The sequence below is a fragment of the Carettochelys insculpta genome, chromosome 3 (assembly GCF_033958435.1).
Source record: "Carettochelys insculpta isolate YL-2023 chromosome 3, ASM3395843v1, whole genome shotgun sequence".
NCBI lineage: Eukaryota > Metazoa > Chordata > Testudines > Carettochelyidae > Carettochelys > Carettochelys insculpta.
Window position 1 is genome coordinate 152,426,527 of NC_134139.1, and position 24,438 is coordinate 152,450,964.

Sequence of the window (24,438 nt, forward strand, 5' to 3'; positions counted from 1 at the left end):
CAACCATTTTAGTCTTGTTCTGACTGAGAACCCAGAATTAACCTTCGCATTCCCTTGGGAACACTTACTATGGAACCATTTAATTAGCCAGCTTGAAGCATAGAATTTCATCAAGTGCAGCGAAAGACCACATGCAAATTTCTTAACATGGCAAGAGATATACACACTCGTCTCTGATGTGTTTCAGAACATTGAAGGAGACAAGGAAATAGATTTGTCTTGGGAAAATACTTAGTAAACATTATATTGCTGCACAAGGAGCAGAGATGATGTGGAATCAAAACCCTCTCAAAAGCATCCTTTGGAGAAGTTCAGATTCATCTTCACTGACAGAGTTTTTGGTTCTGACCCATTCATAATTAATTCTCTGAGAAAACTAAAAATAGCAGAAAATTAATTAAGGCAGCTCTGAGTATTATATAAGCTCTAACACAGAGAAGCAAAGTGTATGCCTAAGATTTCCATTAGATATCAATTCAAGAGCTATGTTGCCCTCAGCATTTAAAGGGACTTCTGCACTTCTCACACTACAGGAAAGCATGTAAGAAAGCTTCTTTCTTTCCCGCTCTTTTGAGGACTAGTCTGACGTGTTTTACTACCCTCTAGCCCCTCTCTAATGGGTAGCCAGATACCATGGTGCTGTGATGAACATGGCATAATAAAATTAGATACAAAGAGAGGGTAAAATATAGACAAAAAATCAGTATCATCGTAACAGCTCAGCAAATTACTTTTAATGAGTCATTTAGCTGATTAATTTAGTCTCTGTTTCTGCATTCATAATAACCAGGAGCAGATTGCAAGTTCACAGTATTTTACAGATTGTATTTTAACTCTGTGTCAATTGTGAAGTTATTTGAATAGTCAAATTTGATTAGCACATTTTTGTTTTATTGGGGGGAGGAGGTTTACATGGGGGGAGGGGTTAAAATAATTTTTTCTCCTGTAAAAAAGTTCCAGCTATTGTAGGTGTCAAGTGCTTGGATTTATTATGAGGAGCAAGTTAGAACCTGCTTTTGAACATTAAAATGCATCTGTTTCCTTAAAGGAATAAGAGCTTGCAAAGACACTTATATTCATAGCTTATAAAGGACAGCCATACTCAGCAGGGCCAACAGCCATCACTGGCCCCAGAGCAAAGAGAGTGTGGGGTGGGGAGTCAGCTCTGTGCCCCCAGACATGGTGAGGTCTCAGGTGTAAGGGGTGAGACTGAGGGCAGTCAGCCCTTAGTGCCATCTAGACCACAGAGTGCTCCCCAACCCCTGACATCAATTCAAAGGGGACCACGGTTCTGGCTGCTGCTGCAGTAGTGGTGGCAGTGGCTGGGAGCTCCGGGCTCTAGGCAATTGCCTCCTTTACCACCCCACCCCCCTCAGCGGGGCGAGTACATGAATTTGACTTTGCAACAAATATAGCAAAGAATATTTTGGGAAAAGATTTACTCTGTCAAAGAATCACAATATGATTGCTCCAGGGAGCACTAGCCATTTATGTGATGCAGATTCCTTCCATCCAGCAACGACCAGCATGAGAACGAAATCATGAGTGCCAGATAAAGAGCTTCCTACTCCCTATTTGGACTATTGACACATTAGGTTACAACTTGGGGTAATGGCATGAAGCAAGCACGCTGAGTGGACTTGCTTCTCCTCCTACCAGGCAAGTAGGCAGGTAGTAGCAGGAGATAAACAAAACTGATACATGAAGTGCTCATGCGCCATAAGAAACAGATGAAAACGTCAAATACAATATTCAAACAGCAAAAGGAACACAAGAACACATTTTATATTCAACCTTCTAAGAGGATACAACAAGGAATGTGTATTTGCATAAATGTGATGCAGTTAAATAAGCATGAAAAAACATTTCTTAGGTGACAAACAAGAAAGAGTAACTGTGGATCTAATTGCATGAAAAGAAACAATGGGAAAGAAAACAGCTAAAACACAGACCACATTTTTCCTTATAAGATCAATATGCTACATCCCTCTCTGACCAACCACTCCTCAGACCACCTCTTCCGTAGTTTGTTTTCTCATGTAAACACCATCATTATTTCTTGGAAAGGGTAAGTAAAACTGCTCCAGTTTCCTCTTTTGGATATACAGGTTGCACCTCCCTGGTGTGGCATGGTCAGGACCTGACCAGTCCCATAGAAGAGAATTTGCCAGACCAGGGGATGTTTCCTGCATAGAACCATAAGCCGCCACCTCTCCCCCCACCCTACCCCTCCTTCCAGCCACCACTGGGCTGCTTACCCATCTGCTGCTGACCTAGCTGGTCTCTATCCCTCGCCTATGCTGCCACAGGGGGTCCTGCCCACCCTACCCCCCATGGGGCTGCCAGGGCACACCAACTCCAGGCCTGGTCCAACAGGGCTGCAGGAAGAAACCAGCTCTGGCTCCAGCTCCAACCCTCCAGGCTCCCAGCCCCATGGGATTGGCAAGGGAATGCCAGGGGGATGCTGATTCCTGCCCCCAGCCCCACAGGACTGGCAAGGGAATGCCAGCTTTAGCCCCAGGCAGCTGTATGGTAATATGGAAAAAAGTAAAGCATTAACATTGGGTTCATGAACCAGGCAACCACTAGGTTTTATATGCTAATATAATACACATACCTCCTGCGTGTGGTTCACAGTCCCACCTAGTGACACTTAGACCATTTACAGAGAGAAAGAATGAGCGTCCTCTATAGCTTTAGCTGAGATAGACTTGGCTTTTAGCTCAAACTGCCGTAACTCATGCAATAAGCTCCAGATGTCCAAGGTCTGAGTCTACCTAATGCCAATTACACTAAACCCAATTATTTTTACTATTACTGCTGTATTAGACATATCTTATTTTAAGTCTCTGATGTTCCTTTCATCCAATGTACAGTATCTGCACACATACTGAGAAAGAGCAGATTGCAACTATAAATGTGAAAACTGTCCTGTAATAAATTATATAGGAACACTTATCAGAAATGAATTTCTAGCCATATATTAAACAAATTAAAGTCTATCATTCTAAAGATAAAGCTTATGTCTCATTAGCCTACCCAACACACAAGCAGCTCCTTATTAATCCTCCCAAGTACACCGGAAATCATAAAATATTGATGGCAATATAACAGACTGGGAACTCCTAAATCCTATTACAAGGGGGTTAATATTTTCAGATTCAACCTATTACTGTAAACATGGAAAAAAAGCTGCATGTTTATAGGAAGTTCAGTCCTATCATTTCAAAACCCAGGCTTAGTCACTAAAAACAAAATAGGCAAAATAAAAGGATCAATGTCTGTTTTTCCTTAATCAACAGGTAATGTATACTGCAATCTTTAAAAAACATAACCTGATCATCCTGGATTAAAAATGATGCAACTGACCACGCTGCACATTAAGTGGGAGGCTTGTTGACAAGGTTGCTGGAGGAAGGTTGGTATCTCTTAAGTAGTAGATAGATATAGAGGAATTTTACAGGAATCTCGGAGCACGTCGGTGTGGTATGCTGATTCATCTACCTATATAGCTAGTTATAGCAAACTACAAAAAGATCTCAGCAAACTGAGTGATTGGGCAGCAAAATGGCAAATGAAATTTAATGTGGGTAAGTGTAAGGTAATGCATGTTGGAAAAAATAACCCAAATTACACGTACTACATGATGGGGTCAAATTTAGCTACGACAGATCAGGAAAGGGATCTTGGAGTTATAGTGGATAGTTCTCTGAAGACATCCACGCAGTGTGCAGCGGCAGTTAGTAAGGCAAATAGGATGTTAGGAATTATTAAAAAAGGGATCGATAATAAGACAAAAGATATCATACTTCCCCTATATAAAACTATGGTACGCCCACATCTCGAGTACTGCGTGCAGATGTGGTCTCCTCACCTCAAAAAAGATATATTGGCATTAGAAAAGGTTCAGAAAAGGGCGACTAAGATGATTAGGGGCTTGGAAAGGGTCCCATATGGGGAGAGGCTAGAGAGACTGGGACTTTTCAGTTTGGAAAAAAGGCGATTGAGGGGCGATATGATAGAGGTATATAAAATCATGAATGGTGTGGAGAAAGTGAATATAGAAAAATTATTTACCTTTTCCCATAATACAAGAACTAGGGGACACCAAATGAAATTGATGGGTAGTAGGTTCAAAACTAATAAAAGGAAATTTTTCTTCACACAGCGCACAGTCAACCTGTGGAACTCCTTGCCCGAGGAGGCTGTGAAGGCCAGGACTCTATTAGGGTTTAAAAAAGAGCTTGATAAATTTTTGCAGGTCAGGTCCATAAATGGCTATTAGCCAGGGATAAAGTATGGTGCCCTAGCCTTCATAACAAGGGCAGGAGATGGATGGCAGGAGATAAATCACTTGTCTTCTGTTCTCCTTCTCTGGGGCACCTGGCATTGGCCACCGTCGGCAGATGGGATGCTGGGCTTGATGGACCTTTGGTCTGACCCAGTATGGCCATTGTTATGTTCTTATGTTCTTATGTAATACATGCGGAGCATGGGAAGCCCTTTTTACTTGTTCTTTAAACAATTTAACCTGATCATCCTGGAAATAATGCAATTAAATGATAGTACAAAAAAGCTGAATAAAAACAACATGCCCAGTCTTGAAGTCAAAAGTAAATCCTTCCTACTCCATTAAAATTGAATAAAGATTGTAAAACTGGACCCAATAACAGACAAGAACTGTGAGCCACTGAACATCAGTAAATCTAAATTTTTCTGACATTGCTTTAAATGTAGCAAATTGTGTTTCTCGTAAAAGGTCATCCAGGAATTTTAATCACATTTTAAGATGAATATAAAAATAAAAGCTTTTACTTTTTGAGAGAAGCAGGTTGTATTAAAAAAAGGTTTGCACTTCATAAAAATACTAAATATTTGTTCCCGCCTCCCCATACACCTCCATACACTTTTTCCTCCAGTACAGAAAACATATATCTAGATGAGAAGCCTCTTACTGAACACTGAGTTCTGATTACTCCACATAAACATACTTATTTAACTCAGAAGTCCTGCCCAGTGGTCCTATCTCAGAAAACGCACAGGTCTCGCTGTTGCACATTTCAGTAATTCATCAGGCTGCTCCTCAGCTGTTCAGCTCTCCAAAATGTATCATTTGCCTTATGCACCTGAGATTCATGAAGCTCCATCCACTATACTTTTGCCCATTTTTAGGCAGTATTTTTGCCAGCATCAGGTATGGTGAAAATATTTCTTACGTAAAATCCAAAGACTGACTTCCTAAGAACTAGAAGTCAACTGAATTTTTACTGCAGTGTGAGTTCAGACACAGCAAACGATAGATACAGTATCAAATTAATATGCATATTTAAACTAGATTTCCTGAAGGCAGATGGAAGGACCTTGTATCAGAAAAAAATCAAAGCCAGATTGGTAATTGCCCTCATGCCGACTAAAATAAGATCTTTATTACATTTTATAATCTCCTGTTCTTTTATAAACTCTCTAGAACTCTAGAGTTTAATCACTGCCCACAGGTTTTAATGAATTTGATTGATTATCCTAATTTTTGCAACTAGGAATGGCCCTGGGTTTTGTTGTTGTTTTGCAAAAGATCATTTTAAAATTTCAGTTCAATAATTAACATTAGCATACTTCTCATTACTTTATTTACAACAGTAGAATAAAAATTATAAAAGAAAGCATGGATTCTAACCACTTTATCCTCCTTTGGGAAAGCATCCAAGGAAGCAGAGTAAAGACAAAAAAAGAAACAGGAAGAGAAAAAGAAAAAGTAGGCAAATATTAATAGGCAGATTTCAAAGAAAGGCAATTCTAGTAAGTGTTTCTACGGAGAGTTAAAAATATAAGAATTAAAAACAAAAAATATAACATTGGTAAATAAAAATATCTATAGTATTAAATGCACAGAAAATATGCATTCTAACATGGACCCCTAGAAGCATTAAAGATTGTAGCAAAGAATGGAAAAGTCAAAGAAGAATGAAAATATTAACAACTCATGTGTTAGTTTTGCCATGAGAAATACTTCCTAAACATTTTAAGGGTACCTAATAAGGCAACTGATTTTTCATCACAGGTTGCTTGTTTTCAGTGTCTTAATACTTCCTCTCCTGGAAAGCTGTCAACATATCAGATATGGTCTTTATCCAGTCATGACATCTGGTGGTCATTTTGTTTTATTTACTCATTTAAAATAGAAGAATTTGACCATTTTAAAGTTTTTTATACATGCATCAAAAATTGGAAATTAGATTTAGAGCAGTAGTACAAAAACAGCTATCAGGTAAGCTATAATACTGTTGCCCCTTGACCCAGTTACAAAATGGTTAAAATCTAGAGAGTGGACAGGTCCTCACCATGTTCTGTAACTGGGCTAAAGGTCTAGACATTTTCAAGACAAACTCAGTCATCTGTAATAACAATTTGAGGTCTTGTGCACAAAATAAACCGTAACCATTTCATAACTGGGTGAAAGGGCAGCCAAAAGGTGGAAAAAAATACCAAAAAAGTTACTTGTAGTAAAAGTGCAGCTGCTGTCATTTTGGTACTTGAGTATAATCAAGAAGCGACATGTGAGCGCGCATGCGTATGGATACTTTTACTCAAGTAGTTTTTCACAGGGACACCAGTGACTTGTACTTAAGTACATTCTCTTCCCCACCTCCCACTCCCCAACAGCTGTACTTTTACTCCAGCAACTTTTTGGGTACCGTTCTCACCCCTGCAGGCAACTACATAACCAGATTGATGAGTATGTTGCTTTTCTAATACAGATGAGTCCTAACACTCAAAAACGGGTTATTTTATATTGAATGATTAAAATCTCTTCCATGGGCTGGCTGACTTTATTGTGCTTATGTATTGCATTTACTATACTATACTTAATTGGTAACAGCCTTGAAAAATATTACCAGATGTCATAATCATGAGGGTTAGCCAGCAGCCTGGGAGTAAAAGGGTTAACCTCCTTAGCCAGGTGGGGTTGGCCTATAGGAATGTAGGTAAGAATTTCAAACTGGGACAAAGGAATTTTTTGGTTCCTCCCTTTTCTGTCCTCTGGTCTCTCTTCTTCTTTCCAGCCATGAGGGAGACAAACACAGAATATCTCCCTCCAAGAACAGGCCCTTCAATCTTCTGTAAGTAGGATAAAGTTTAGATAAATCCGTTAGGCTTCATCGTTTTATGGTTTGGGAAGAGGGATCTGGTGTCTGTGCACTTTTTAGAAATGTTCTTTTACTCTTCTTGTAACTAAGATTTAGGCCCATGGTGAAGACTCCCCATGTGTCTTACTTTGTGATTCTTCCATCTAGTCATGAGGCTTGCAACACACATATTGTTGTAATAATAAAAGTTCTCTCTTTTTCTTTTTATTAACCTGTATCGGTTAATGTTTGTGTCCTGCTTTTTTACTTTTGGGGCTGAGATTTCCCAAGTAGTCTCTGCCTGGTTTCCTTATTATTACTTGGGTGGTGGCAGCAAATTTTATTCCCAAAATCTGAGGGTTTTTTTAGAATTTTGGGAGGGAATTTTACACCAAAACCTGGTAGATAAGGTTTTGGAGGTACTTTTGCTGGCCCCCATTTCTGCATTTGTCTTGCTAGAGTGGGGAAGGAGCCATGACACCAGACCAGATGAAACCTAGTCACACACACATAAAACCCACGATTTTTAACTCTCCTGTCAAAAAGATTATTTGCTCTCTGTGATAACAGCACAGAATTTTTCCAGGCTAGTGGAAAGCAAAACTATTCTAAAAGTCTGAATACAGAATGATAATTATGGCAATGACTAGGCACAACAAGAAAAATTGAGGAAGTACTTTAAGCCTTAATTCTCAATGTCCTTGGTTTTAAGTTACCTTAATTTAAATCATACTGTTTGACTTTATTTAAATACAGTAAACCAAATTTACGCTAGGGAAAACATGAATTAAGTTAAATTTTGGTCCAATTTTGATGTGTAATTAGAAATATTGGCTAAGGAATAATTAAAATATGTTCAAGTTCTTCTAGGTAAGCAGTGTAGTGCATGCATATTGAACTGCCTAATATTACTAAAAGACCAAAGTAAACTAGTTCTACGTACAGAACTTGTTCTAATGATACCATCTGCAGGTGATAAGATGTGGTGCACATTCACGGTGTTTAAACTCTGAACATATTCAGCAGGTTACATGTGCAGCTGCATTCTTCTCTCAAACAGCACATTTAACTCCAAGTAGGGCTATTGGGTGTTATATGGGTATGCTAAGAGCACAACAAATTTCCACTATTAATTTGAAATAGGCTGTTTTGCTGTTTTAATTTTTTAAATCTGAATTTCAAATGATCCTCAATACATAAATTCTAGTTGTGGAAAAGGTAAAGTGTGCAACAATAAGTTAATTGCAGAAGAGATTAGCTGTAGAAAGGATTTTGCTTCTTTTCAGTTTTTTGAATTGAGTTCACATAGAGAAAAGAGCTCCAAATATAGTGAGGACATGGTTAAAAAGGCCAGTGCCTTAATACAGCATCAGGGAAGACTGACTAGGTCCCACAATACCTAACAAATCTACTGATAAGATGAAAGACTATTTGAACATTTTAAAGCATATTATGGGGCCAGGATATAGCCCCCGTGTGTGTCTGTGTGTGTGTGTTTGTGTGTGAGTGCACACACAGAGAGAGAGTAGGAGAGAGAGTGTGTGTGTGTGTTGGGGGGGTGTCCTGTCATGAACAAGTGGAACAGTTAACTGCCTCCAATGGATCTATGATGCCAGAGTAAAGGGGATTACTGGGGCAGAGGGCTTCCACATAGACCAAGGGGAAACGTAAAGGGGTTGGGAGGGCCAGGCCTTCTACCTTATTCTGTACTAGAGAAAAGACAAAAGGGAACAGTTATCTAATGGAAGGATCTGGAATTAACTCCATGAGAGGGAGAGCTAGTCCATGGTAAATTATGGGCAGAGTACAATTTAAACCTAAATTAAATTAAACTAAACTGCAAAACATCAAACTAAACTGCAAAACATCAGTGCAATTTAGAAGGGCTTATGTTTCCATTCACAGAACCAATATTTTTTTAAAAAGAGAAACACATACTAACTTTAAACAAAGCTTTATGAAGAAAAAAATTTAAAATTCTACAGAATTAATAAAATTGCTAACAGGGAAAGATCTGACAATATCTAAGATAAAAATGTTGTTTATCATCCCAGATAAAACAAGTATTTTTGCTTCAAACCATAGCTCATTATAGTTGTGCAATACATTCTTTTATTTTAATTAACCATCTTTATTAACTGTACTTTTGGAATACATTGTTTTGCCTCATCTTCCACCATGTTAAAAAGGGTAAAGGGCCGCATCTACAATATAGCAATCTTTCAAAACGTGATCTTCCAGAAGATCTTTCAAAAGCGCATATCCACACACAAAAAAAGAGCATCTAAAGATTGATCCACAGTTTTGATAGGCAGCATCCACACAGCCCCTGCTCTTCCGAAAGAATGGGCCAAGGACTGAAAAATCCAGTGCCATGAGGACTGCTCTTTCGAAGAAAGGGTCCAAGGAATGTCTACACGTGCTTTTTTTTTTAAAAGAAGCTTTCAAAAGGAAGTGCTCCTCCTGATTTGGGGGTGGAAGAGGGCTTTCAGAACAAAAGCCGCATTTTTTTGATTTCAGATCAAACGACTGCATTTTGTGTGTGAACGCTCTGTGCTCTTTCAAAAAAGGGCCTGATTTTCCAAAAGAACTTGCTAGTGTAGATGTGACCAAAGGTAAAATGATGGATAGACGAGATGCTACAGTAAGAAAAGTGAGAACCAATTTTTAAGTTTGATTATATCACTCATTGCAATAAAAACTGCATAATGGAAAACTTACATTGTTTGATCGTAGAGAAACACGACCTCCACATCTGGCACAAAACTTGGTCCGGCAGTAAGAGCATAAATGGCCACATCCATCCGCAAACTTCGTTTTAAGACAGATTCCGCATGTTGGTGCATCATCCTTGTGCTCTCCCTGGTAGCGGCGGGCTTCTCCACCTATTTTTCTTACTTGCTCTTTGTAGCTTTCAAATTGTTGATGCAACCTCCTGCACACAAAAGAAAACAGTTTCTAATAAGAACTTGTGGGTTATTTTGTGCCAGTAGTTGCCAGTACTGAGTACTGGCACGTTAGCAGCTCCAGCCATGGGACTGGCTGAAGAGGGCAGGCATGGAACTAGCTAAGTACTGGAGTCTCTTTTTATTTATTTATTTATTTAATCGGGGGTGGGGGGAGCACTGGTAAGAACAAGATAAAATACTTGTCCTTTGATTTACAACAGCATCTAATATTCAATTTGGGAGGTAAAATACTGCTTAATTGGTTAAACAGTTAAATGCTAAGTGTGCCCAGTTAGCTGGTTAAATATTTGGGGGGGTGGCTGGGGAGGCTGCTGGAGCACCTCCATTCATCGCATGTCAGGGTCCAGACCTGTTTGGATCCACCTGCAGCATCCCTGCCACAGGTGGGGGCACTCCAGCCCAGTCCATGCATCCCCTGTCCACAGCCTAAGATCAACATGTGCTACCCATCTCTCCTGGAGCCACCACAGATGGGTTACTTCAGCACAGCTGGAGCGCCATCACCTCTGGTAGCCCTATGGGATGAGAGCAACCTTTTGACTGCAGTGGACGGGGCTGTTCCAGCCCTTACCAGATAATCAGTTAACCTCTAACATTGTTATGTTCAATTTCAATTTGAATTTGAAAGACTGCCCCACCAGTGCAAACAAAAAAAAAAAAATCACATAAAAAAATCACCAGAGTAAATTAAACAGGAGTTAAGCATTCAAAAGTTGTGACTAATACTGATTTTAAATATGCAGTTACAGATTACCAAAAAACCCAACGCATACATAAGTGTCTAACAAGTGTGAAATTAAAGATTAAAAAAAACTTATCAGTATCTGTTATAGAAAAGTTTTATCAATTATAATATATTTATGTACTTAGCACTAGTGTCTATAGGTTATAATCAGAATGCATATGTTGCAAGCTGAAGTTTAAAAGGTTAAACTGCTATTGGACAATTAAGGACCACAACTTTAAGATTCCGGAAAATATTCTGCCATCATCCTAAAACTAACAAAAAAAATTCCACAAGTGAAATGGAAGTATTTTTACATAAACAGCCAGAACAATGTCAAATGAAATATAGAAGTCCTGCAGTGTTCATACCAGAGGTATATGGACTTACTAAAGATTAGACTTTCGTCCACTTCTTGACCTTTACTATCATGGCGTCTCTCAGTTTAATGGCTGTGTTCTTCCTTCACAAAGCAACTTCATGTAAAAAAATTTAAGCATAACCCTTACAGTGGTAAAGGTAACCCTGAAAACAAGAACCAGATGAAAACAAACAGTGGTGGCTTTTTGATTCTGCACACCTCTTTAAATAACAAAATACCTCTGAGAAAAGGAAGGACTTTTATTGACCTGACTGAGTTGGTGACTGAAGCTTAATTATAACTATTTACCGGTCAGTATCATTAGATAATTAAATCATACACAAATATCTACACCACCTACTGAAAGCAGTGGCACATTTTGCTGTCATGAGTAAAAAAATATTTCATAGTGGGAAACAGGACAGCATCACTACTTATTTCTTCTTCAGTGTGACTTCCAACTTTCTGTTTGCTACAACTAGCATAGAAGTCATAGATCACCTGTGAGTGTGGGTACACTACTACAGAGTGACATTTATAAAAGATGTATACCTCTATAAATGGTAAACACCGTATAACGTGATTTGTGTTAGTGAAAAAGCCAACTGTAGCACCAAAGATTTATTTTTGCTAAACTGCTTGAACAACATTTGCAGTGTTGGATTAGATAAGAGAAAAATGGGTAAAGAGAATTAGTCAAAATACTGAAAAACAATATTACTATTGGCAACTATTGGATTTCACCCTTGGTATACAACTACTTTTATAAGACAACTAATGCCATCTGCTCACATATAGCTTCCTAATGGGTATTATTAAAATGTTAAGAAATATGTAAAATAATTATCCAAATAATTGCAAGAGTACCATAAGTAAATCAATTATTACACAGCATGTACCCATCAGGAATTTTGCTTAATGTTATGTAATTAGTGAGCACATTGGCTTTGCTATTGCAAAATTCCTGATGGATAGTTTGCTGTACATTTTGTTCTTTGATAAAATGATAGCATGGAAGCTAATTATTTTTAACTCTACTACAAAATGACGTGGTGCTGCTAAACATGGATTATGCAGTAAGGCAGGGAAAAGCTGATTGGAGAGCATGTAATACATCTGTTTCTGCCTTAAGACCTTTTTTCTGCTCTTTTTCTATTAGGTATGTGTAGAAAAAAATGAATTTTGAAATGCTGACATAAAACAAGTTTTCATTTCGGATTTTGTTGTTGGAAAACCAAATCAGTTTGTTGAAATTGACATTTTCCATAGATTTTGACAAAACCACATTTTTCTAAGGAAAAATATTTTGGTCAAAAAAATTCTAACATCTTCACCTAATTAGTTTGTCCTAAGTTGTTTTTTTCACATTTTCCTTTTACTTTGAAAATTTCTATGTGGGTTTCATCCCAAAGTGAGTTTATTTGTTCATCAATTATCAAGTTAGTTGAAAAAATACACAATTTCTACCATAAAAATGTCAGTAATTTCATACAGAGAGAAAAAATATAAAAATGTAGATGCAGTGAAAAATACCAATCTACATTTGTGTGAGAGAAAATAATTAAGGCTTTTTTTTTTTTTTCCAAGGTTTAAGGTAGTGCATTTCACCTATGTATTAGAAAAGTTCCGTATTTCTTTTTGTTTCATATCAATGCAGTGCTTTCATTAAGTGAGTATGGAACAGCATATGCTACATCAACTTCAATTCTGGTTTGGGATTACTTTTTTGGTAAATTCCAAGTATATATATTATGAAAATCTAATGTTGATAGAAGAACACTTTTAGTTTTATAGGAACTATAGGAGCACACTTTATAAAATTCACATTTGGAACTTAGCTTCTGCTCAAACAAAGTTTGGCTTCCCAATCTGCCGTACTCAAGTCAGGGACAAAATTCCTATAGACTTTAATAAGGCCAGGATCTCATACCCACTCTGCTTCTTTCTGACTCATAAATGGGTCTGCTAGCAGTTATGTCCGTCAACTGGGATGGAGACAGATTCCAACAGCCCCTTCTCACAATAAGAGAAAATAAAGGCACAACATATTAGCTGTATCTATATTACAGTCCCCCTTTTGAAAGAGAAATGCAAATGAGGCAAATCAGAAATGCAAATAAAGTACCAATTTACATATCTCATGCTTCATTTGCATAATCACATTTTCGAAAGAGTGTCTTCTGAAAGAAAAGCAGCAGTGTAGCCAGGGTTGTTTCAAAATAAAAGGAGATTGTAGTGTAGATGCAGCCATTGTGTTAATGTAGCAGAGGACATTAAGTACCTGAAAGTTAGGAAATCAAAAGTTGAGTTTCTACAGTAACACTATATCGCATTGCACATATGGTATGCAAAACACCCAAATGCTTTACTTTATTTCTTTTCAAGACGACCCATTATTTCTCATTGACACAAGAGAATTTGCAAATTGTTTCATTTCAACAATGTATATTGTTATTAAAAAAAAACTTCTAACATCCTAATAAATTGCAAACTTATATTCATATGAGTAGCTTTTATGAAAATGGTTCCATTGATTTCATAGGGTACTCATATGAATAAAGATTTGTAGGATAATGGCCTAATATTTTAAAGAAAGTCTATTTTATTTAAACAAACAGATGGTAATTTATACTGGACAGGCAAAGGTATAAAATGTCGCTTTGGCCACGTCTATGCTAGCAAGTTCTTTCAGAAAATCAGGCCCTTTTTAGAAAGAACACATGGAACGCCCACACACAAAATGCGCTCTTGCAATCCGAAATCAAAAGATGCAGCTCTTCTTCTGGAAGCCCTATTCCCGGACCAGTGAGAATGTCTCCTTTTGAAAGTATTTTTCAAAAATAGCACCTGTAGACAATTCACAGGCCCTTTCTTTGAAAGAGCAGTCCTCATGGCAACAGATTTTTCAATCGTTGGCCCACTTTTTCAAAAGAGTGGTGGTTGTGTGAACTCTCTCTATCAAAAGAGTAGATCGATCTTTCCATCCACTTTTCTGTGTCTGGACAGAGATCTTCTGGAAGATCATCTTTCAAAAGATCACTGTATCGTAGATGCGGCCATAGGGTATTAAGCCAATAATATTTACTGACTCAATAAAAGATGTGTTAAGCCACATAATTTCACAATATTTAAAATAGATCATTTCTGGTCTGAGCTAACAATGCTGTACACTTACAATTTTTCATATTTTTCAATGAAGCAGAAATTACTGTTCTGAATGTAGAGTGTTCTTTTTGCTTAAACTAACATGTTTTCCTTTCTGATGTGAAGTGAAGGCATGACAAAAAGATCCATTTCGCTTAGAGATATGCTCCCTGGTTTTCCTGCATATTTTTTTCTAAGACTGACATTTATTTGCATCAGTATAGCTCTAGCTACTTTTAAAAGCTTTTAAATATGTAGCTAGGTACTTCAGATGTCCAGCAGATGGCACTGAAGAGTATATTTTGACACTGCCTTCTCTGATATTCAATTGAAATTACTGACTCACAACTTTAAACATCTATTTTTCTATAATAAAATTATGTTCTGCTGTGGGCACATCTTGTTAGGAAAAAGGTGTCTTCTCATCCATAGCATAGCTGTAAGAAGTGTAAAGTACAGCTCAGCAGCTGTAGCACATATGGTGTTAGAAAAACAAAAAAAAACAACAGTGCTCTGAATAAGATGAAGCACCTTGTTCCCTACAGATACACATTTTTGTCATAAAAGCAGTTAGATTTTTCTGTCTGTTTTTATTATCACTTTAAACTTTATATCACTTATAGCAACAATCAGCCCAAGCAGGTAAATTCTATTATCTACGTTAGCATGAACATATCAAAATTACATGCTCTGGTGTAGTTTCTTTAATTAGTTGACTGCACTCTGCTTTCAAAGCCAGGAATAGACTTCAGCAATTCTGATATCTAGCATGCCACTGCTATCTCACAAAGAGTAGTGTGTGTCATGCCCACTACAAGTTAGTCAACACAGGGCTTATCTTTAATAGCAAAACTATTCAAGCTTAGATTGGGTTTAGAGAACACATGCTAAGAACAGTGACTACTTATGATCCAAACACTTTGTTTCCTGTAACAGTTTTCTACAATTCCTAGCAGTGGCTTCATATAGATTTCAGGCTGTACCTATGCACCCCCAGGACCTTATTGGTCCCAGAGGAGGGCATTTGCTGGACAAGAGGAGGTCAGGCTGTCTGCCTAGAGCAGGGAGACCTCACTCTTGCAGGCCTCCCATGCAGGGATGCCAGTCTCCCACTGCCCCCCTTCCCTCTTGGCAGGGCTCCATACCCCAACCTGTTCCCAGCCACAGGGCTGCCTGTGGGGCTCCAGACTCCAGCTGGCTCCCAAGAGCATGGCTGCTGGGGTTCCCCAGGCCAGGCCAGTGTCCCCGTGGCTGTGGAGTTGCCAGGGGGCTATGCATCCCAAACAGCTCCCTAGGGCTGCCAAAGTTCAGCGATCTATTCCTCAATTTCAAGTTTGGGTATTCAAGTGTGTTTGAATGCAACACTGTAAAATATGAACTTGTCTTCTGCAATAGTTAGAAATTCAAGGGATGTTTCATATTGTATGTTATATTTGTTTTACATTTTAATCACTTGTCTTTGATTTAATAGGAAGTGTCTCTAAGATCAGGGCATGATATTTTATACAAAGTCAGCTTGCAGGAGACAAAGCAGCCTGTCAGGAAGAGCTCAGAACTTGGATTAATAAACAACTTTATTGAAAAAGCATTATTTCTAAAGTTTTGACATTAGCACTAGCTGAAAGCTTGGAAGTCTCAGGACACTGCTAACGAAAAGTTATCTGTAATACTAACCACAAGAGTTCAAAAGTCACGAGTCAGAAACCTAAAATTTCAAGATTTTTGTAAAATTACATGAATTTTAGGTCAAATACTTGGTTTAGATTTTGTTTATTTTGCCATCTGGTTTCTCCTGAGCACTTAATATTCAATTAGGCCACATATTTAAGCTTCTCTATAGCACGAGGAGAGAGAAATCGCTGGGTTATTTTAAGTGAAAGCTCACCTTCTCCCATATTCACATAACTCAAGGAAGTGGGGCTTGAAGTATAATACCAAATATCATAAGACTCATGATAAAAGCCACGCATCCCATGAGTCCAACCTCACCCAGTACAAATTAAAAGTCATTTACCTTTAATGCTGTTAGGTGGCTCATACATGAGATGTGTGTGAGCTGACTCAGTTCCAATGCCCTTATCAAAAATTCACATGGTATTTTGGCAGAAATTAGCAGAATCAGAAGAGAGTCAAGACCTATCTGGGTCACAAGCTCCCCCTTCCTCTGTTAGAGAAAGCCCCCTCCTCACCTCTGCAAAATGGAGGCATGCCAGCAGGGCAGCATGTGCAGGAAACCACAACTTTGTAGTTAAAGAAAAGAGTTGATTGCCACCACAGTTATCTAATGTCTTTCACTACCTGTGAATCCACTAAATTTTCAAGCAAAAAGTTTACTAAATAGAGGTTTTATAAAAATGTACAACATATCTTGTTAAATAATTTGCATTAAATGTCACACATGGAGCTGCCTGAAATGTGGAAGTGATGTAAGTAACAGGAAGATTCCATTTTCATGTGTTATTTTTGTAATGCAGCTGTATCCAACCAGTGCTCAGTTTTTATCTGTCTTGAAAGCAGTGAAAGAGGCTACCTACTGAAAGAAAGAGGCTACCTACTGAAAGATAAAGATGCTTCAGAAACCTTGTGACTCAAGAGGAACAATTGGTTGATTATGAGTCAGTCATGTGTGATATCTAAAATAAAGGTAACTAAATTTGCTAGCTTCCCACTATTCCTCCCTACGTGATCAAAGGCAGCTGCCCTACCAGAAAGCTCACCTCTGACATTTTTTTAGCTAAAAGTTGCTTTTATATACATCAAAGATGAAGTAACTGTTATGAAAACTGCACTTCATGTCAGTTTTCAATTACATACTTCAGTAAGAGAAGCCATTGTCATTGGGCCCAACAAGCAGGTCTTATGAAGCTAAACAACTGAGTTCAATGGAATTTATCCTAAACAAGGCCTTTAAAACTTAATCCAGTATTTTTGTAATGACTGCAGCTTTTAAGGGCCTGATGCTGTGCCATGGAAGTTAAGAAAAAAGCTCTCACCAGCTCCATAGGAATGGGAGCAGAATCTAGAAATTATAAAAGAAAAAAAGAATAAAATGAAGGGAGGGTTAGGGTCCCAATTCAGGATGGCACTTAAGTATGGCTTTGAGTCTCAGTGAAGTCAAACAACCTGAAAAACATTCATCAAAAGTTTAAAGGCTCTGAAAACAAATAATCAAACATTTTTCTTTTGAAACTAAATAACACAGATTTAAATAACTCTATGGTCTATTTTAATATTGTGAGGAGAGTGATAAAATGTGCCCTATTCAGGACATGCCAACCTTCTATGTTCAATGAGATATTTTAGCTTTCTGTCATTTACTTACATAGTACACTCTAATTAGCCTTCAATCATTAAGTATTTATTTTCTAGGCTATTTCAGTGTATATTTCAATAGGAAAGTTAATGTTAGAGAAATTCTAATTTCCTTTCTATTTTATTTGCTAATGGTGACATCTGTTTTCATCCCTTAATTAATATACTTGGTTAAATATGCATTTAGGACCTAACTATTATCTTAATAATAATGCAGGAGCTGTAAATAAATTCATCTTTTCAAATATAGTTTCAATTTAAAAAATCACCAAAGTCCCATGATTTAGTTGCAGTATTCACACACAAATCACTTCCTGAAATCAGCCCAGATTGCTAATGCCAAACCCCACAAATCACAGAGAAATACAAGAAATATAAAGTAAAGCCACATACCGGCATACACCATCCCTTACACTTTGAAGCCTACAGACGTTCCAAATATGCACAATCTGTGCTCCAACAAATCTATTGTGCTCAGCCACACGCACTCACCAGGGTCACACACAAACTAAGATAACTCTGCCTCATGTCTGATGTATTTCTATAGAATTCATCATTATTTTTCTTGCTTACGACATTTTTAGGAATGTAAATACACTGTAACAAACTTAATTTGTCATATTAGAATTGTGAGCAATCCTGCTGTTCCAGTAAACCCTCAATTAATGGACCCTGACTTAGTGGACTTCAGATATAATGGACTCTGTCCACCAGCTTCTCCCCTCAATAAATGCCAGTGACTCATCAGAGCCACTGCCACCACTGGAGCCAACAGAGCTGGAGGAGATGCTGGAGTGGCTGGTGTCAGTGGAGCAGCAGGGGCCACCAGAGCCACCACAGCAGCTGAGACTGCCAGGGATGGAGGAGCCACCAGGGCCACCTCTGCTGGAGCCATCACGCACTCCTCCCAGCAGAGTGGGTGCCCGGACCAGAATGCTGGTGGGTGTGCTGCCTGCCAGAGCCCTGGACAGAAGCACACTCGCTCCAAGGAAACTTAAGTTTCTGCAGGAGTGTCGAGCCTCTGGTGATGAGCAGCTTGTGGCACTCGAGTCCAGAAGCTCTGCTCTGAAAACAGCACAAAGAGCCCACTGCCAAGCCCACTGCTTTCCTCCCAGGTCTTGGATGGAGCACGCTATACACAGTGCCTCCAGATTTTGATTTAATGGACTTTCAGCACTAATGAACACTCCTTCCCCCATTAGTTCACTAAATCAAGGGCTTACAGTATAACTGCTCTATGAGTGCGGTACCTTTGGTGACATGCCATAAGCAGCACAGATGAGTTAATCGCTGGTAAGTACATTGCTATATAATTTTTTCTTAATCCAAATAGAAAGGTAAATTAGTCTGGCTGTAAATTTCAGTGACTGTGCTTTGCACCTTTGGAACAATAACAAAAAAAGGACACTTGCTCTTACTCAAACATCTTATGCAAAATATTAAATGAGAATTTTCATATTCTGATTTGCATCAAATTTGTTTATATCCCGAACTTCAGCTTTAAAAACAAACAATTGAAGATTTTCTCTGGTGAAAGGTGTCAGATTGATAACTCTTGTAAACAAAGTCCTCGGTTTATCAAGCAGCAGAGCAAGTTTCCTGTACTCACTGCCCTACCAGCATACCTCAAATCTCCTCAGGGAGGACTTCCTTTGTGAGTAACACACAAAGTTCAGATCCCTTGACAGCTCTTACAATTCATGGTGACTCCTCAATATACTAATTAGTACACATAGAGGGTCCGAACAATGATTAGGTGTGACTATATATTATAAATATAGTAGTAGTAGTAGTAGTAGTAGTGGTAGTAGGCATCCTTCAGTCTGCATAGACTATGGATTGCGCCCTTTAAAGTTGCAATTCAGGACTTCATTTACAGCGTCTATTGTGACTATAAAGACCCACACGAGAGTGACAGTCCTTGCTGCATCTCTTGCTGATGTAGTGGGTGTCTGGCAAGTCCTTATTGTGCTTTCTGTGCGCTCGCTTCTCCTCTGCTAGCTGTCTGATATGATGGGAATCTATAGGGTGACTTGTTACCACTCTTCGGGAAACTAAAACATTCCATTTGATACATTATATTATCACATTACCAGGAAGTTTTGAAGATGCAGGTCAAAACTTTCAAACGAGGTGCCTAAAGTTAAGCTACTACATTGAAATTTAGATGCCCAAATAAAATCTTTTGGCCAGAAACTACTTTTATAACTATCTTCTAAAAGAAAACACATCTATGGGAAATTTACCTCAAGTTCTAGCAGGATTCAGAAGGAAATATATTATTGTCTTCACTTGCCAACCAACATCCTGAATTCTCAATTTTCTTAGTGAAACAAGAGACAACTTTGTTAGCAAAAGAAGTGAGCTCCAAAATGTTTGGAAATCAAGAGCACTGATTAGCTGGTGAGGAAGCAATGATTTGTAATAAAGAGAATGAGTATAAAACCATTCAGTGAACATTTTGTTGCTGGTACTGAGTGATAGCCAACTAACAGCTGCAAACAAGCAGAGAAAGAAAGAACATAAACACTGGCAGAATGGTCTCAGTTTAAAAATAGTTACAGTGCTACTTGATCCTAGACAGGCTTTTATCAAATGCATTCATTTTAAATATGTTTTCTTTTACCCAGATATTAAAGGTAAGGCTTGCAGCTCTGCTTTCACAACTGAAGGCTGAATCTCAAATATTTCTGATGTAAGTTCAAACTTTTTCCCCATTTGTCTAGACTCTAGTGCTAGGCCATCTTCGTCCTCCCACTCTAATCTCACTAAAAGCAATGCTGAATCTCATTCAGCATAAAGTTCTCATCTCTGACGGAGTCTGAGTGACATGCAAAAATGCGTCTTCTGAGTGAGCCAACCTCCTGTGTAATCAGGAGAGGTTAACGCAGCACTGCGCTAACAGCACTGTTTCATTGATAAGTACTATGAGCTTTGTGGTAGCAGAGTAAATAATCTGGGTGAGAATTATAAAAATCACATCCATTGAACAAAAAGCTTATGAGAAGTACTTCTGCCCGATATTTTTATGAACATATTTTTATGTAGTACCTATGCTTCAAAATACATTATATGAGTCACTGAAGAATACACTGACGTATTTTCTCTTCATAAGCATCAATTTAAGTACTTCAGTCATGCCCATCAGTGAGCTATTTGAGTGCCTCAGAAATCAATAAGCAGAACACACCAACATCGCTTTACCTTGCCTTTTCCACATTCCAAAGAGAGGTTAATTGTTATTTGTTCAAATATGTGATTTTGATGGAATTACCAAGGAAAGGTTAGGTCACAGAAATAGGATTTATATTTCATTATTAAGCCAGTGGTGTTCTCACAAGCACTTGCTTAGAAAACTGTGTCCTTTATTCTTGAGGATATCTATTCCATTGTTCAAATGTAGCTAGAATGGGACTTCACAGGTAGTCCCTGTGACATGGTCCCTCAAATAATTCTGGCCACTCTGACAACGAGCTTTGAAGATGTGGCTGGAATTTAACATGGCATTCCAAAGGCAGCTGGCAAACAGAGTAGAACAGTGGGGAGGTATGCTCCGTACAGCCTACACTGTGGAGCAAGGCGATCAGTATGTCTCAAGCCAACAGAAACTATGTTAAAATAAACAGGATCAGGCTCCCATACAATATGAACTGAAAAGGATGGTTTTGCCATTGTGGCTTTTGGGAAACCCAGAAGCAGCAAGGAGTTGATATGCACAAAAATAGGGTAGTCTTCCCAAAGGAAAGGTAAATGTTATGAAAGGTAAATTTACAGAAGAGATTAATTCTTCCCTTTCCCCAGCAAGGTTCTCAGATTTTCTGGATTCAGGCTTTGACTATCTTTCTTTTAACCCAATATCATCCAGGCCTTTGGAGACATGGGATAAGGTGTTGCACCTATCTGATGCAAAAGGGGAAGCCTGTGTAGCACTTGGCAATACTTTACTTCATGTTGTCTTATGTTCTTCTGGACACCTCCCCATAGATATTGAACAGAATAGATGAGAGGATGAATCCTCATCAAATAGCAAAGTATGGGAAATTTGAGCCATCTTTTATAGCCACACTGTTATCCTTTTAAACTTTTAAAAGAAGACTCAGGGCCAAATCCATCTCTTTTTCTCCTCTGCCACTGAAGTCAATGGAAATTTAATATGAGTAAGCACAGCTAGAAAACCAATGGGACTTCAGTTCCTCAGCCACAAAGGCACTTTTGAAAAATCCACCAAATGTTAACAGTAGACGATCCAGAAAACAGTATAATTTATCTTACTACTTCACCCATGCACATGTGCATATAAAGCCCATACTTACACTGTGTACCACTATATCACCTTTTGTGACGGAACTAAGCATAAGTTTGAGTCCACTCCAGCTTTTGAGCTAACAAACCTCCTCAGGCTGAGTTTTTATCTGACAGGAGTGATCTTAGGAACTCAAATCACGAAACTCTTCTGCCTGAGCTAAAAGACCCAGCTCCACTAGCTTCCAAGCTTGTATCTCTGTGTGGCCTTGTCTCTAAAGCAAAAGGCATGAAGTTCATACAAAATCAAATGGAAAGTAATGGGGTTAATCAGACTACATGAGAAACAGTGATAGTAGTCATGTAGGGCATCAAATACTTGATAAATGTCATATGGAATACGTACTTAAAAGGAAAAGCAAACCTCTCTAATGTATCTCATGGGGCTTGTCTACACTTGCCCCCTACTTCGAAGGGGGCATGCTAATCAGGGCCACGGGAGATTACTAATGAAGTGCCGCAGTGAATACGCAGCGCCTCATTAGGCTAATTTTCCCCTGCAGTAACTTTGAAGCTTCAAACTTCGAAGTGACGGCATGAGGAATAAAGGGACTTTGAAGTACTGTGGGCACTAGGAAGTGCCCATGGCTACATGCATGCTGGCACTTGGAAGTTGTCGTGGGGGAAAATTAGCCTAATGAAGTGCTGCATATTCACAGCAGCACTTCATTAGTAATCTCCCATGGCCCTGATTAACATGGCCCCTTTGATGTTGGGGGCATGTGTAGACCCAGCCATTGTGTGGTACCTCCCACTCTGGAGCTTTTCTATTCCTCCTTCCACACCCCCACCACACCCCCCTCCACTTTTGCACTGCACTGTAATTTTAGGTGATATTCCAACCTGTATATCTGGGCCCTTCTATCCATCGCTTCTTACCCTTCTCTATAAGAAGCAGAGCAATGGGGGCATAGGGGATGAGGGCTTGGCTGGCAGCGTGGGCTCTGGGATGGGGTTGGAAATGTGGGGTTTGTGATATAGTGGGGCACCAGGGAGGGAGGTGGGGCCAAGGGGTTCAGAGTGTAGGAGAGGGTTCCGTGCTGTGATATGGAGGGGGCTCTGGGCTGGGGCAGGGGTTGGAGTGAAGGAAGGGGTGAGGCCTCCAACTGGGGGTGGGGGCTCTGGTGCGGGTCCAGATATAACGGGTTCAGGGTACGGGAGAGGCCTCAGGGTTGGAGGTCGGTGGGGTGCAGTACGTGATGGGGGCTCTGGAAGGGAGACTGAATGTTGGAGAAGGTTCCACATGAAGCAAGGTGTTGGGGTTTGGAAGGCTTGACTGAAAGTAATTTAGGCCTGGTGATGCTGAGCAACTCCAAGACTAACTTTTAAGCACCAAGAAAAACATGAAGTTTACAAAGCCTGAGCTCCGTGCCTAGCAACCTACACAATGAATAGGCAGAGACAGACATTTGAGAATAGTGTTGGAGGGGTAGCCATGTTAGTCTAGATCTGTAACAGCAACGAAGGGTCCTGTGGCACCTTATAGACTAACAGAAAAGTTTTGAGCATGAGCTTTCGTGAGCACAGACTCACTTCATCAGATGCTGCATCTGATGAAGTGAGTCTGTGCTCACAAAAGCTCATGCTCAAAACTTTTCTGTTAGTCTATAAGGTGCCACAGGACCCTTCGTTACTGTTACATTTGAGAATGAGATTCGTAGAACCCAGAACGATAGATAGTTTCCTGCTTTCCACAAATGCAGGAGCAGAGGCAGGATGGGAAGCCTAGGAGACCCCCGAAGGGCTGGGGGGAAGGGGCACTGCAGTTGAAGTACAGGAAGGACGTCCCAGCCAGCAATAATTGCAACAAGAAGAGAGTATATATAAATTGGGGGCATGGAGGATTGGGCTTTTTTGAAAGGAGAGAGAACTGTGTGTTTGGAGAGCTACATTAATTCAGTTTGTGGCTTGGAGAGAATATACAGCCCACATAGTCACAAATGGCTAAAAGGTGGGGCATCTGACTTTTAGTGTGTGTTGTGCCAAAGCTGACAGGCTATAATTTAAAAAAAAAAAATCAAACCTGATTTTAAGGATGTTTTAAATGCAATACATCAGTTTCACAATCTGTAAGTGGATAATGAGGGAGGGAAGGGCAAACCCTGTTACAGACTGCAAAACTGCTATATAATACATTCAGACAGTGATAACTCATGCTTGACACTGTGGCAGAAATCTGTCAACTGTGGCACAAAACACAACAAAGCAACAGGTGTAATGCACTTCAGTCATTTGACACACACTGGTAAGTTTAGAAGCTGTGAGGTATGGGCAACGGGACAAAAATAACGGAAAATTGCTTTGAAAGAACTCTTACTGTGGGTGTATCTACCCATCTTCCTGTATGTGCCCAAAAGAGGGACCCTGTATAATGTGTCCACTCTCTCCCACACCCTTACCTAGAGAAAAAAATGTGAATCTTTCTGGCATGCAATGTGCTAAACAGATGATAGGTCTCAGATGGTAAGAGGGGGGCGAGCAACAAAGAAATGACAAAGCACA

The 24,438-nt window shown here is 39.2% G+C and overlaps 1 protein-coding gene across 41 annotated transcripts in view; it reads right to left on the reverse strand.

Moving 5' to 3' along the window:
• RIMS1 (regulating synaptic membrane exocytosis 1) overlaps positions 1-24,438 on the reverse strand; it is a 423,063-nt gene that overhangs the window by 296,321 nt on the left and 102,304 nt on the right. For all 41 annotated transcript variants that reach the window (XM_074991019.1, XM_074991025.1, XM_074991017.1 and 38 more), the window contains exon 2: positions 9,846-10,059. In XM_074991019.1, coding sequence (XP_074847120.1) covers positions 9,846-10,059 — 214 coding nt within the window. The remainder of the gene's footprint in view (positions 1-9,845; positions 10,060-24,438) is intronic.